Source organism: Dipodomys ordii, unplaced genomic scaffold (assembly GCF_000151885.1).
Source record: "Dipodomys ordii isolate 6190 unplaced genomic scaffold, Dord_2.0 Scaffold119, whole genome shotgun sequence".
Taxonomy (NCBI): domain Eukaryota; kingdom Metazoa; phylum Chordata; class Mammalia; order Rodentia; family Heteromyidae; genus Dipodomys; species Dipodomys ordii.
Window position 1 is genome coordinate 5,486,658 of NW_012267335.1, and position 15,419 is coordinate 5,502,076.

Sequence of the window (15,419 nt, forward strand, 5' to 3'; positions counted from 1 at the left end):
CCTGGGCACTGTCCCTCAGCTCTTCAGCTCAAGGCTAGCACTCTACCACTTGAGCCACAGCGCCACTTCCGGCTTTTTTTCTTTTTGCTTATGTGGTACTGGGGAATTGAACCCACGGCCCCATGCATGCAAGGCAAGCGCTCTACCACTGAGTCACCTTCCTAGCCCCCTGGAGATTCTTATCTCCAATTAGCACTCTACCCAACCCAAAAGAAAAAAGCCTAAGGTGGAGCTGTGCCTTCAATGGTAGAGCACTGAAGCTCAGGGACAGTGCTCTGAGTACAAGGCCCAAGATTGGGGGGGTGGGGGGCTCAATATACAAAAAGTAAAATTAATGGGAGTACAGATTAAGAAAAAAAACATAAATCCACTCCCAAAAATATGACGATTGTTGAAGTAAGAGCAACAAAAAAGGAGATAAGTACATTTAAAAACTCAAATTCTGGGGCTGGGAATGTAGTGGAGTTCTTGCCTAGCATGGATGAAGCCCTGGGTTCAACTCCTCAGTACTACATACACAGAAAGAGTAGGAGGTGGCACTGTGGCTCACGTGGTAGAGTACTAGCCTTGAGCAAAAGAAGTTCAGGGACAGTGCCCAGGCCCAGCCCCAGGATTGGCAAAAAAAAAAAAAATACAACTTTCTGCAGCCAGGCATTGGTGGCTCATACCAGTAATCCTAACTCAGGAGGCTGAGATCTGAGGATCTGGTTTCAAAACCAGCCTGGGCAGAGAAGTCTGTGAGACACTTTATCTCCAATTAACCACTAGAAAACTGTAAGTGGACTTGTGGCTCAAAGTGGCAGAGCACAGCTTTTGAGAGAAAAAACTCAAGGACAGTTCTCAGACCCTGAGTTAAAGCCCCACAACCAATACCAATGACAACATCAACAAAAAATTCTAAGAAATTAACATGGAGAGCCGGGCGCTGGTGGTTCACGCCTGTAATCCTAGCTGAACTCAGGAGGCTGAGATCTGAGGATCGCGGTTCAAAGCCAGCCAGGGCAAGAGAGACCGTGAGACTCCTATCTCCTATAAACCACCAGAAAACTGGAAGTGGCGCTGTAGCTCAAGTGGTAAGAGCGCTCGCCTTGCTGAAGAGCTGAGGGGACAGCACCCAGGCCCAGAGTTCAAGCCCCACGACCTACAAAAAAAAGAAATTAACATGGAGATAATCACGTAAAAAATAAGAATGGTATTAACTTGTATTCAAAATATGAAATCTGTTAAAAGCTAAAAGGTAAGCAAAATTAGGTAGAAAATGTGCAGATAAAGCAAGAAAATTCTAAGCCAGGTGGCTGTGACTCTCACATCTGTAATCCTAACTATTCAGGGTGTTGATCATGGTTCAAAGCCAGCCCAGGCAAGAAATACTGTGAGACTCTTATCTTTAATTAACCACCACCCTGTCCCCAGACAAAAAAAAAAAAAAAAAGCCAGAAGTGGTGGCTCAAGTAATAGAGCAGTAATCACACAAGCTTAGAGACAGTGCCCAGGCCCTGAGTTCAAGCCCTAGGACTAGCATGCGCACTGACAAACGGTCAAACTTTACTTAAAAATATGAACAAAAAGAACCAACTAGAGTCTTAAACTCTAAGGAGTATAAATAAAAAAGTTACAACACAAGCTACCTGAAACTCTTATCTCCAATAAACTACCAGAAAACTGGAGTGGCACTGTAGCTCAAGTGGTACAGCACTAGCCTTGAGCTGAAGAACTGAGGGACAGTGCTCAGGCCCAGAGTTCAAGGCCCCACCACAAAAAAAAAAAGTGGGCTGGGAAGGTGGTTCAGTGGTAGAGCGCTTGCCTTGCATGCATGAGGCCCTGGGTTCAATTCCTCAGCACCACATAAGCAGAAAAAGCCGGGCGTTGTGGCTGGGAATGTGGCTAGTGGCAGAGTGTTTGCCTTTCATGCATGAGGCCCTGGGTTCAATTCCCCAGCACCACATAAGCAAAAAGAAAAAAGCTGGAAGTGGCACTGTGGCTCAAGTGCTAGTGTGCTAGCCTTGAGCTGAAGAGCTGAGGGACAGCACCCAGGCCCAGAATTCAAGCCCCACAACCGACCAAAAAAAAAGGTTACAACACAACCCAAATTTGCTAAAAATTACTAAATCAGGGTGACAAAAAAAAAACTCTTATAAAAGGTTCCAAATAATTACCTCTACTTTAACCTTAAGAAAGACCCATGGGGGGGGGGGGGGAGAGTAAATTAAACCCAAAGATTTAAAGATAAAGAAAGGTAAGAAGGTCAATGAAAAATTTTTTAAAGGAGAAAATCTGTGAAAACAAGAGCTGCTGCTATTTGAGAAGCATAAATTAGTAAGCCTCTAAGCACATATGCACTTAGTCATAAAATATTACCCAGCAGAAAAAAACTAAAGCCCCATAGAATTCCTAGCCAGAAGATGAAAAAAAGTACCCTGAAAAATCACTCAGTAAGATCACAGAAAAAGAGGAACTGTGGAGAGCAACCCTACAAAGTTGCTGTGAACTTTTGGGCTCACCCCTGAATTGCACATGTATAGACTTAATCTCACTCCCAACATCGAAGATTATGAGAACTGAACAGGAACTAGACTGGATGAGAGGGTGGTTCATACCCAGGATAGATACAAACAGGACTGAAAAGATTTTGAGAACTGGCATAAGGATCATATCCAATAAGAGTTAGGACTTTGCTGCTTTAACTGAAATTAACCTGTGAATAAAAGTATCCACTTCTTCACAACATTTCAACAAGACCAAGCCTAGCAAACTGATATTCAAGCAAGAAACTCTCATCTGGAAAAAGACAATCAATAGATGCCAACCAGAAATGAAAGGCCTATTTAGGACTTCCATATTAGCTCTTGTGAAAATGCTCAAAGCAGCAACAGCGAACACTTATCAAATAAAATACTTCTTCCCAAGGTGGAAGATGAAGGGTATAACTTATGTTCAACTGCAAAATCAAAGTAATGGGAAAACTCAGTGTACTGGATACATTAACTAAGTTTATCCAATCCAGAGAAAGAGGGGAGATTTAAAAAAAAAAAAAACCCAAACAGGGTAGATGGATGTGTCAGGAATCCCAAAAGAGGGATTAGTCATCCTACCCCCTCTTAGTACCTTGAGAACAAGCATCTGAAACTAGCTTGTGAAGAAAAAGAATGAAAGTCATTTCACTGATGCTTCAGGGAAAACAATCCAAGTTCACCAACAAGAATTATTAAGGAGGGACCATGTATCTCCATTTTGCCAAAATGTGCAAGGCCTGTGGTTCCAATCCTTACCACCAAATAAACAAAGGACAAAAAAAAATTGTGCTACATAGCATTTTGATCAATGACAATGGCCCCTAAGATCTTAACAGAATGGGAAAATCTCTATGTTGTAATGACATCATCGTTGTAGTAACATCAAAGAGCAATGCATTATTTAATGTGCAATAATACTGATGTAAAGAAACCTACTGTGTGTGGCCAGTCTGTACATTAGCTAATACTTGATAATGAAATTAAACTACTGTTTTCTACATACACATATACACAGGCATATATATGCATGCTAGTATTGGGAGCTTGAACTCAGGACCTGTGTGTTAGGCCTGAGATTTTGCTTAAGCCTGGTGCTCTACTACTTTAGCCACAGCTCCACTTGAGGATTTTTGCTGGTTAATTGGAGATAATATTCTCACCAACTTTCCTGCCCAATTTGGCTTGAAACCATGACCATTAATCTCAGCCTGCTGTGTGGCTAGAATTACAAGTGTGAACCATCAACCACCAGTTATATTTAATCATTATTTTAGAGTGCACTCCCACTTGTAAAAAAAATTCAGTATATCAACATGAGCTTCATATACCTTGTATTTACCACTTCTCTTGATTGTACCAGAAGCATGAATGGTTGACCTATACCAGCTGGTTTCTATAAAACTACGATGCTCACATAACTGTATCATCTATGACGTATTTTTAAAACACATTCTCATCATTAAATGACACGATTCTACACACAATTTAAGACTTAGCATTAAGATTATATGTGTTCTTCAGCTTTCCATTATTTGCCTTCAGCTAATAAAAACAAACTGCCTAAAAGGAATTAAGCCTCAAATCTAGGCAAGTGATAAAAGTCAAACTTGAAATAATAAACAAGATTTCTCAACAAAATCCACAGAAGGCACAGCTAGAAAAGAATGAAACAGGAGTAGATTACTAACAATGTTAGGAGGTGGAGTCATTAATTAATCTCTATATTTTGATGTTTAAAATTGTTCACATTGGGCTGGGATGTAGCTCAATGGCAAAGCGCTTGCCTAGCAAGTGCAACGTCCTGGGTTCGATCCCCAGTACCAAAAAAGAAAAAAAGACCAAAAAAATAGTTAAAAAATTGTTCACAGTTAAAAAGTTAAAAAGAACTACCCACTGGTGGCTCACGCATGTAATCCTAGCTACTCAAGTGGCTGAGATCTAAGGATCATAGTTTAACAACAGCCAGGGCAGGAAAGTCCAGGTGACTCTTATCTCCAATTAACCACCAGAAAACCAGAAGTAGGGCTGTGGCTCAAAGTGGTAGAGCACTAGCCATAAGTAAAAGAGCTCAGGGGCATCACCCAGGCTTTGAGTTCAAGCCTCATCAATGACAAAAATAAAAATAGAAAGTGATAATAAAATAAAAATAAAAAGAAGCCATGCACCAATGTCTCACATCCTAGCAACTCAGGAGGCTGAGAGCCAAGGAGTGTGGCTGAAAGCAGTCCAAGCAGGAAAGGCTGTGAGACTTTCATCTCCAGTTAATCAACGAAAATGCCAAGAATGGAGCTGTGGCTCTGGGGGTAGAACACTAGCCTAGAACAATAAAGCTCAGAGACAGCTCCCAGGCCCTGAGTTCAAGCCCCACAACCTAGATAGATAGATAGATAGATAGATAGATAGATAGATAGATAGATAGATAGATAGATAGACAGACAGACAGACAGACAGACAGACAGACAGATACAGTTTCAGTCAGGCACACCTTGGGTCAGACCTGTGATCTCACCTACTTAGGAAGAAGAGCAGAGATCAGAAAGATCACAGTCCATTTATTTCTACAGTCACTTACTTCAAGAGCAAAAAAAAGCTTTCATTAAAAATTTAAGGATCCTTCCATATCACAGTAAGGAGGGATCAACATAATTCATACCTAGGATTCTTAATTCTTCTTACCTAGGAGAAAAAAAACTAGTTACACTAGTTTTTTAGCTTTTAAGTTACAACTTTAATACAAGTTTGTCTATCTTGTATTGCAGGAGAAGGAGAGGCTGGCAGTTAAAGTTTATTGCCAACATTGGAGGGGAACTTCCCTGATTGTCAAAAATACACTTCCACATTCTAACACTGATACTATATATCACTCTTTAAACTTCATTTGTATGTTTTAATAGCAGCGCTAGAACTTTCTTTTCAGAACCCATTTTCATTCAGCAGCTAAAGTTTTCTCTCTTCCACAGAGATACTGCCTGTAAACAGTGGGGCTATATCTAGATATTTGTCAATGTTGATAGCTGGCTAAACTCACTGGTTAAGTGACTTGGTTGTTTCCTACACTGACTTCCTGGACACTTTTCTAAATTCTAATAATTCAGCTCAACCTGAATTTTAAATTTTCTGAAAAACAAAAAAGCAAATCTTACCTACAAAAATTTCCCCCAACGTATTATTTTCCTATTTCATAATAAATACTATGATTCTCAACCCTAATTGGTATAAAAATCAGTTCGAAACAGCCAGACACTGGTGGTTCATGCCTACCCAGGAGGCTGAGATCTGAGGATCCTAGCTACCCAGGAGGCTGAGATCTGAGGATCATATTTGAAGCCAGCCAGGGTGAGGAGTCCATGAGATTCTTATCTCCAAAAAACTACCAAAAAAAAAAAGCAGCAAAGCTAAAGTGGAGTTGTGGCTCAAGTGGTATAGCACTAGACATGAGCAAAAAAGCTTAGGAAGTCCAAACCCCAAAACTGACACCAAAAAAAGGGGGAAAAATCAATTATAGAGCTCCATGAAATCACACATGACAAATGACTATCTGAATATTCTAATTTGTCAGTCTCTGATAACCAAACTTACTAAATTCTGATACAATTTTCCCCTAACACTAAAGCAACTAAGAAACAGTAGTAAGTTTCTTACTATGTTCTTTAACAAGAGAAAGGCCACTTAACTAGTAGGAGGTCTCCATTCATAATGAAACTCAGGGTGAATAAATGAAGCAGTGGTACTCCCTAGACACTATGTGGCAAATAACTATACACTTGTGGGTGGGAACTGGAAGGAAAAACTGGGAGGAAGGGAAGGAGAGACACTGTCCAAAAAGAATGTGGTTTAGAGGCAGAGTGCTTGCCTAGCATGCATGAAGCCTTGGATTCGATTCCTCAGCACCACATAAACAGAAAAAGCCAGAAGTAAAAAGAAAAGAAAAAAAGAAAAAAAAAAGCCAGAAGTGGCACTGTGGCTCAAGTGGTAGAGTGATAGCCTTGAGCACAGACAGTCTGAGGCACAATGCCCAGGCCCTGAGTTCAAGCTCCAAGACCGACAATAAACAAACAAATCCAACTTAACTCCCTTTTCCAAAAATATTCACACAAGCAAACAATCCAAATTCCTCTCTCTCTTGCCCTGAAATCATTGCTTAAATCATTTCATGTAAGAAGCAAGTTACTGTGCCAATCGCTAGTGGCTCATGCCTGTAATCCTAGCTACTCAGGAGGCTGAAATCTGAGGATCATGCAAAGCCAGCCCAGGCAGGAACATTGGTGAGACTCTTTATCTCCAATTAACTACTGAAAAACCGAAGGGGCGCTGTGGCTCGAGTGGGAGAGTGCTAGCCTTGAGGTGAAGAGCTGAGGGACAGCGCCCAGGCCCACAACGAACGGAAGGAAGGAAGGAAGGAAGGAAGGAAGGAAGGAAGGAAGGAAGGAAGGAAGGAAGGAAGGAAGGAGTTACGAAACAGCAACAATGGTAGATTAATAAATGTGAGCATGGCAATTTAATATGAAAGTTTCTACCCTTAAAGAATCTACATTTTTGATGGGCTGGGAAGGTGGCTCAGTGGTAGAGTGCTTGCCTTGAATGCATGAGGCCCTTGGTTCGATTCCTCAGCACCATGTACGCAGAAAACGCCAGAAGTGGCGATGTGGCTTAAGTGGTAGAGTGCTAGCCTTGAGCTGAAGGGCTGAGGGACAGCACCCAGGCCCAGAGTTCAAGCCCCACAACCAACAACAACAAAAAAAAGGACCTACATTTTAATTGTTGAAGCTTTTAAGATAAATATATAGAAAAATATAAAATGCTGTTAAGTTGTATTGGAAAAGATAAAGCAGGAGAAAAGAGAAAATAAGGCTGAGGAGTACTCCTGATGAGAGATAGCTTCTAAAACATTAGAAGGACACACAAGTGCTGTCCTGTACAAAGTAGGATAAAATAGTCATGCACTGATATGGGAGAAAATTCTGAACAAACAGTCCTTTGCATATGATCTCTTATATGACCTGGCTTTTTATGTCCAAAGACCCTTTTATGAACAAAGGAAGATATATTTGAATCAATGCTCTTGACAGAACTGCATTGTCAAAAGCAGAAGTATTAAAGGAAATAAGGACACACATTAAGGGAAGATATCAACTCAGGTGAAGCTGGATGTCACTAGCTCTCCAGTCTACCATTCACTCAGGGAGCCTGCACCCCTCTGCAAACAATCCCTTTAGTCAATGCTTCAAAGCAATAGTTGGATTGCAATTCTATTATCACCAAGCAACTAGTATGTGTGAACCCTAACAATCACCTAAAACGACTGTAAAGCTTTGAAATACCTTCAGAATCTAACATTAAATTCAGTTCCCTACAAGGCTTTTGTCGGCTTTTCTGAGAATGTAGTGTTGCTGTCTATTACTATGAAAAACTAAATTGTGGTCATTCTTTATTTTACTAGGATATCCTATTCACCCCCATAATCTACCAAATATATACTTTTAACCTACTCTAGACCTGAAAGAGTAATTTTCAAAAAACATCCCAGAGTTCTAACATATCATTTTAGAATATATGTTTTTGTCAATTTAAAATAAAAACGCAGGGCTGGGAATGAAGCTTAGTGATAGACTGCTTGCCTAGCATGCATGAAACCCTGGGTTCAATTCCGCAGTACCACATAAACAGAAAAAGCCAGAAGTGGCGCTGTGGCTAAAGTGATAGCGTATCCTTGAGCAAAAGAAGCTCAGGAACAGTGCCCAGGCCACAAATTCAAGCCCCAGGACTGGCAAAAAAATGAAAATAATTGATTGACTAATTAAAACATACTTATTAAGCTGGGCACCAATGGCTTATGCCTATAATCCAAGCTACTCAGGAGGCTGACTTCTAGTCCAAGGAGAGAGCACCTGAATTCAAGCCCTAGGTTCTTATAGTGCCTCACGCTTGTAATTCTTGCTACTAGAAAGATGTAGCTCCATAAGCCGGGCGTTGGTGACTCATGTCTGTAATCCTAGCTACTCAGGAGGCTGAGATCTGAGGATCACAAAGCCAGCCCAGGCAGGAAAGGGCAGGAAACACCGTGAGACTCTTATCTCCAATAAACCACTAGAAAACCGAAGTGGCGCTGTAGCTCAAGTGGTAGAGTGCTGCCTTGAGCTGAAGAGCTGAGGGACAGGGCCCAGGCCCAGAGTTCAAGCCCCACTACAGACAAAAAAATATATAAAAAAAATAAAATATATAAATAAAAAAGATGTAGCTCCAGATCATCCTGAATCAAGATGTAGCCAGACTTTCCTGCATCTCAACCAACCAGCTGATCATAATGGCATAAGCATCTCAGGTATAGGAGAAGCAAATGCAAGGTCCCAGCCAGCCTAGGCAAAACCACAATGTCCTATCCCTAAAACAACTAAAGCAAAATAATCAGAGGCATGAAGTTCAAGAGGCAGTGCTCCTGCCTAGCAAGTGCAAGGCCCTGAATTCAAACTCAGGACTGCCAAAAACAAAAAGTTGTAATTCTACACTATAATTTAGATAACAGGAAAAGTCCATTTAGGGCTTTGGAATTTTTTTCTAAACTGCCTTTTAATTTACACATAATAATTGTACATAGGGGCTGAGACGGTGGCTCAGTGGTAGAGTGCTTGCCTTGCATGCAGGAGGCCCTTAGGTTCGATTCCTCAGCACCACATAAGCAGAAAAAGCTGGAAGTGGTGCTGTGGCTCAAGTGGTAGAGTGCTAGCCTTGAGCTGAAGAGCTGAGGACAGTGCCCAGCTGAGCCCAGAGTTCAGGCCCCACAACCAACTGAAAATTAGTAATTGTACATACTTTACAGGGGACAGAGTAATTTTTCAACACAAGTGTAAAACATAGAGTGACCACCTCAGGGTAATTATTTTGAAACAGTCTTAATTGTTGTCTGTCATGGATAACCTATGGGCTACAGAACATTAAAAATCACTCTTCCTAGTTTGGTGAGATACTGGAGTAAAGTATTTAATCCCAGCCTGGGGTTGGAGGGTTGAGGTAGAACTGCAAATTCAAGGCCAACCTGGACTACCTAGCAAGCCCCTGTCTCTAAAACCCATTCTGGTACCAGAAATTTAGTCTTTTTCTTTTCTTTTTTGTTTTTCTTTTTTTTTGCCAGTTCTAGAACTGGAACTTAGAGCCTGGGCACTGACCCTGAGCTTCACTTGCTCAAGGCTAGCACTCTACCACTTGAGCCACAGCGCCACTTCGGCTTTTCCTGTATATGTAGTACTGAGGAATCTAACCCAAGGCTTCATGTATGCTAGGCAAGCACTCTACCACTAGGCCACATTGCCAGCCCCCAGACATTTATTCTTCTAGAGCAGGGAGTAGAGCTTTAGCTGTGGAGTCCTTACCTGGCATGCATGAAACATGAGTTTGATCCTAAAAAACACCCACAAAAAAGAAAGAAAGAAATAAATTTCTTGTAGTTCCAACTTTGATGCCCTCCTAGCTACACAAGATACCACAGCAAATGAAACTTTCATTTTCACTTTATTTTTGTTATATATTCTACACATACGCAGTACAAGCAAAATCACAAAGCTAGAAATCTGTCACACAGAAGTTTAATTTAAGCCTAGCATGTGTACAGCCATGGATTTTATTTCCAGCATGACCAAAGAAAAAAAAGTATCAGCTGACCTTTTATCATGTGCCTACCTGGTAACAATTCCTGATATGAATTTCATTGGTATCTAAAGCTAATATATTGTCATTACAATAAAAACAGCACTTTTCCTGAAAGCAATAAACCATATGTAAAATAATTTACCTATGGTAAGCAAAACTACCCAACAGTTATTATAAATCACAGGCCATTCAGAGAACTTCCTCTCCCCTCTCCTATAGCGCTCCCTTAAAATAAACCCTAGACAAGTATAATGTAAGTGCCCTGAAAAAAAATTTTGATTCTTGACTTTTTTTTTTTGCCGGTCGTGGGGCCTGAACTCTGGGCCTGGGCCCTGTCCCTCAGCTCTTCAGCTCAAGGCTAGAGCTCTACCGCTTGAGCCACAGCACCACTTCCAAAGCTAGAGCTCTACCACTTGAGCCACAGCACCACTTCCAGCTTTTTCTGCTTATATGGTACTGAGGAATCAAACCCAAGGCCTCATGCATGCAAGGCAAGCACTCTACCACTGAGCCACCTTCCTAGCCCCTCAAAAGAAGTTTGTAAGACCATTTTGACCAATGTCTGGGTGCCTGTTATCCCAAGCTATTGAGACACAGAAATAGGAAGATCACAGTTCAGGCTAGCCCTTGCCTAAAATGAGACCCTATCCTGAAATAGCCAACACGAGAGGGCTGATGGAATGACTCAAGAGGCTGAGCACCTGCCTAACAAGTACAAGGCTCTCTGTTCAAAGTAAACTATCACCAATTTTTTTTAGCCCACTCTGAAAAGTTTTAAGATTTAAAAAAGGAGTCTAGAAAGTGCTCTTTTTAGAGCTGGGCATGGTAGTGTACATTGTAATCCCAGCACTCAGCAGGCAGAGAAGACAGGAAGATCTTGAGTTGCAGGCCAGCCTGTGCAACATAAGGAGATCTTGTCTCCAACAAAAGTGTTACTGCATGTATAAAATGGTATTCACAGGGCTGGGAAGGTGGCTCAGTGGTAGAGTGCTTGCCTTGAGCTGAAGAGCTGAGCTGAAGGGCGCTCAGGCCCAGAGTTCAGGCCCCACGACCAGCAAAAAAAAAAAAAAAAAAAATTAAAAAATGGTATTCACCCTATTTGATATATTCCAATCAACTAAAAATTCAAATCAATTAAAAATTCAGTTTCTCAAGTGCACTAGTCACATTTGAAGTGTACCAATGCTACACCTGTCCAATGGCTATGTATATCACAGCTGATAAAGAGCATTTCCAAGATTGCAGAAAATCTCACTGTCATTTGTTCCTTTACAGCCTCTAAGACAGAACTGGCAAATGGTAGGGCTTGAATAAATTGAAGAGTATTGTCACCATGCTATGTTCATCCCTCTTACCAGTTTCACTTATGCGTGTAGACATGCGAGCCTGCGTCTTCAACTCCAAAATCAAGGCTGGCACTCTTAGACCACTTACTTGAGCCATGCCTTCACTCCTGGCTCTTTCTAATAACTGTAAATAAGAATCATGTGGATTTGTTTGCCTGGGCTGGATGTAGACTGTGATCCTCAGATCTCAGCCTCTTTGAGTAGCTAAGATTACATGCATGAGCCACTGATACCTGGCTCTCTTACCTCTTTTCAGGAGAGAAATAATAACATACATCACCCAAGCTAGAGTCAAAGCCCACATTTATTAGTAGTATACAGTATTTTAAGTATCCTCAACCTGGATTATTTTTCTTTATAGTCCACATTAACATTCCATTTCTTTTTAAAGTAGCGATAGCAAGTATCGTAGCAAGAGCTGACTGCAGGAATCAGGGCTGGTCCAACTTTTCCTAGTAGGCTAACCTGACAAACACATGTTATTTATCATAAACCTCAATCATAAAGTGGTATGATAGTCTGAGGCAACTCTCAACTATCAGGACTACGAGTAGCACCAAGGTTAAGGAAAGCTCACAATTTTCTAGTGACTTAATAATCTAAGTTAGAATGTATTTGGAACTTTAACTGAGTATCACTATCCCACAATACTGCAAAATTTGGGAAATTATGTAACCACTTAAATCACAATAAAAATTTTGAAAAAGAAATAATCTAAGTTAAACAGTCTGAAATTATAAGAAAGGAGAGAAGGGAGGAAGAAAAGAGTTTCTGTCAAACAACTCTAAACAAAAATCTTACATGATCTACAACATATTGAATTCATCTTTCCCTTTCTCTAGATAAATTATAGACAATAAACAGATATTTTAACCAAGTTAAAACAAACGAATTTATAAGAAAACGTCAAAACACAAGTTAATGGTTATCCTAGGCAATTAAACTACAAAACCTGAAATTTTTGCAAACTAATATATAAACCAGGTTTCTTCTGAAAAAATTAATTCATAGTTTTGAAACTGAGGGTCTCAAACTTTTGGAAAACACAAACTATTTCCTAAACTAGTTACAAACAAGTATATCACAATAAAAGCAGCTCAAGAAAATTGAATGGCCAGGCATCAGTGGCTAATGCCTTTAATCCTAGATACTTAGGAGGCTGAGATCTGCCAACAGGGGCAGGAAACTCCATGAGACTCTTATTACCTCCAATAAACCTCTCAGAAAACCTGAAGTGGCTCAAGTGGTAGAGGGTTCACCTTGAGCTGAAGAGCTGAGGGATAGTGCCCAAGCCCAGAGTTCAAGCCCCATGACCGACAAAAAAGAAAAGAGAATGGTGGAAACTACCAACATTGATTATAAACCATTAGAGTATTCCATCTTTTCCTGTATCTAACAGGAAAAAAAAATCAAATCAAGAGCTAACTTGCTAGAAAAGCTGAAGAAGCAGAAGCAATTCTAAAAAAGGCAATATAATCCTTTGGGTTTGGTAATATTTCTTCTTTCTTAATGTGATTTCTCACGTTAGTTTTGCATAGTCTTCAACTTCACGATTTCGTTTGCACTGTGATTTTCAAAACGTAATTAAAAGGTTTTGCTCCATTATCACCACCTACAAAGTAAACTGTTTAGGATGCTTAATTGAGCAGGGTGCTAGTGGCTCACACCTGCAATCCTAGCTACTCAGGAGACAGATCTAAGCATCTCGGTTCAAAGCCAGCCTGGGCAGGAAAGTCCCTGAGACTTTTTTTTTTTTTGGGGGGGGGTCGGTTGTGGGGTTTGAACTCTGGGCTTGGGCACTGTCCCTGCGCTCTTCAGCTCAAGGCAAGCGCTCTACCACTTGAGCCACAGCACCACTTCCGGTTTTCTAGTGGTTTATTGGAGATAACAGTCTCACGATTTTCTTAACCGGGCTGGCTTTGAACCTCGATCCTCAGATCTCAGCCTCCTCAGTAGCTAAGATTACAGGCGTGACCCACCGGCGCCCGGCTTCCCTGAGACTGTTATCTCCAGAGACTCTTATCTCCTATAAACCACTCAGAAAACTGAAGTAGCACTGTGGTTCAAGTGGTAAAGCACTAGCCTTGAGCTGAAGAGCTGGGGGACAGTGCCTAGGCCAAGAGTTAAAGCCCCACGATTGACCAAAAAAAAAAAATGCTTGAGAACTGCAATTCTATGAAAGGTAAAACTAGCTGTGGTAATTTCATGGAATACTACCAAACAGTAAAAAGGGACAAACTATTGGTTTGTTTTAAAATGGCAATAGAGGGATTCTCTGAACTGTAGAATCTCTGTATGCAATAGCACTGCACAGACTAAATACACATATGAGAAAATACACACAGTTGAGAAAAATCTAAATATTAGACAATACTAGAGAATGACTGTATGGTTTTATGGTTTTATGGTATACAAGACAATGTCCTTACACATGACATACTTATTGAAGTGTTTAGGGATGAAGTATTTAGGGATACATACAATTTACTTTTTTGGGGGGGAGTCAATTTTGGGGCGTGAACTGAGGGCCTGGACAATGTCCATGAGCCTTATACTTAAGGCTAGTGCTCTACCACTTGAGCCACAGCACCACTTCCAGTTTTTGAGTGGTTACTGGATTTAAGAGTCTCAAGGGAACTTTTCTGTCCCTGCTAGCTTCAAACCGAGATCCTCAGATCTCAGCTTCCTGAGTTGCTAGGATTACAGGCAAGAGCCACCACTGCCTGGCTTAACAATTTACTTATGTTTCATACATATAGGGAGGGAGAAAGCAAATATGGCCAAATGTTAAATACAAGTAAACATGTCTGAGTGCTTCTGGTACTCTCATCTCTCAACTTTTTAGCCTGATTTATTTTTTCTTTCTTTTTTTTTTTTTGGGCTGGTCATGGGGCCTGAACTCTGGGTCTGGGCGCTATCCCTCAGCTCTTCAGCTCAAGGCTAGCGCCCTACCACTGGAGCCACAGCACCACTTCCGGCTTTTTCTGTTTATGTGGTGCTGAGGAATCGAACCCAGGGCCTCATGCTTGCAAGGCATGCACTGTACCGCTGAGCTACCTTCCCAGCCCTAATTTATTTTTTCAATGTAAAGACTTGGAGCCAGAGGTGCATGCCTCTAATCCCAGCACTCAGGAGGATGGAGAGTTCCAGCCAGTCTAAATTATAAAGCAAGACCCTGTCTCAAAACACAACCAACCAGTTCTAAAGGCGGGGCTCAAGCGGTAGCTTACCCAGCCCAGCAAGCCAACTCGGGGGAAAAGAGTTGGGACAACTGGGCTAGAGACATAAATCAGTGTTGCTCATGCTTGATTCTGAATTCAACTCCTGGCACTATTAAAAAAAAGAAGAAAAAGCAGTGGCACTGTCCAGTTGAAATGTACACATTATGAATTGTGAAGTTGCAACCGCTTTGTACACACCTTAATGATGAAATTTTAAGAAAAAGAAACATGAAAAGAAATAAAATAGGTTGTTGAAGAGAAAATATGATTATATTATAGCTCTACCCACTTATCAATTACTTTTGCTGAAATACTAGGATTTGAACTCAGGGCTTTGGCTTGATAAAACTTTGCTAAGACAGCTAAGCTGGTACTCTACCCTTTGAGCCAAACCTCCAGACCAGCATGTTGCTGGTTATTTTGTAGACAGAGTCTCATGGACTTTTTGGCCAGATCTGGCCTGGAACCTTGATTTAAACATCTCACTCACCTGAATAACAAGGACTACATGTGAGTCACTGGCACTCAGCTCTGTCTTTAGAAAATGAATTACAGGGGCTGGGAAGGTGGCTCAGTGGTAGAGTGCTTGCCTTGCATGCTTGAGGCCCTGAGTTCGATTCCTCAGCACCACATAAGCACAAAGAAGAAAGCCGGAAGTGGCGCTGTGGCTCAAATGGTAGAGCGCTAGCCTTGAG

General features: G+C 41.1%; 1 protein-coding gene across 1 annotated transcript in view; it reads right to left on the reverse strand.

Annotated features, from left to right (window-relative positions):
- Naa15 (N(alpha)-acetyltransferase 15, NatA auxiliary subunit) overlaps positions 1-11,537 on the reverse strand; it is a 56,278-nt gene extending 44,741 nt beyond the window's left edge. The window contains exon 1 of the mRNA XM_013029507.1: positions 11,513-11,537. Within this exon, the coding sequence (XP_012884961.1) occupies positions 11,513-11,537 (25 nt within the window). The remainder of the gene's footprint in view (positions 1-11,512) is intronic.
- Between the last annotated feature and the right edge of the window lie 3,882 nt (positions 11,538-15,419).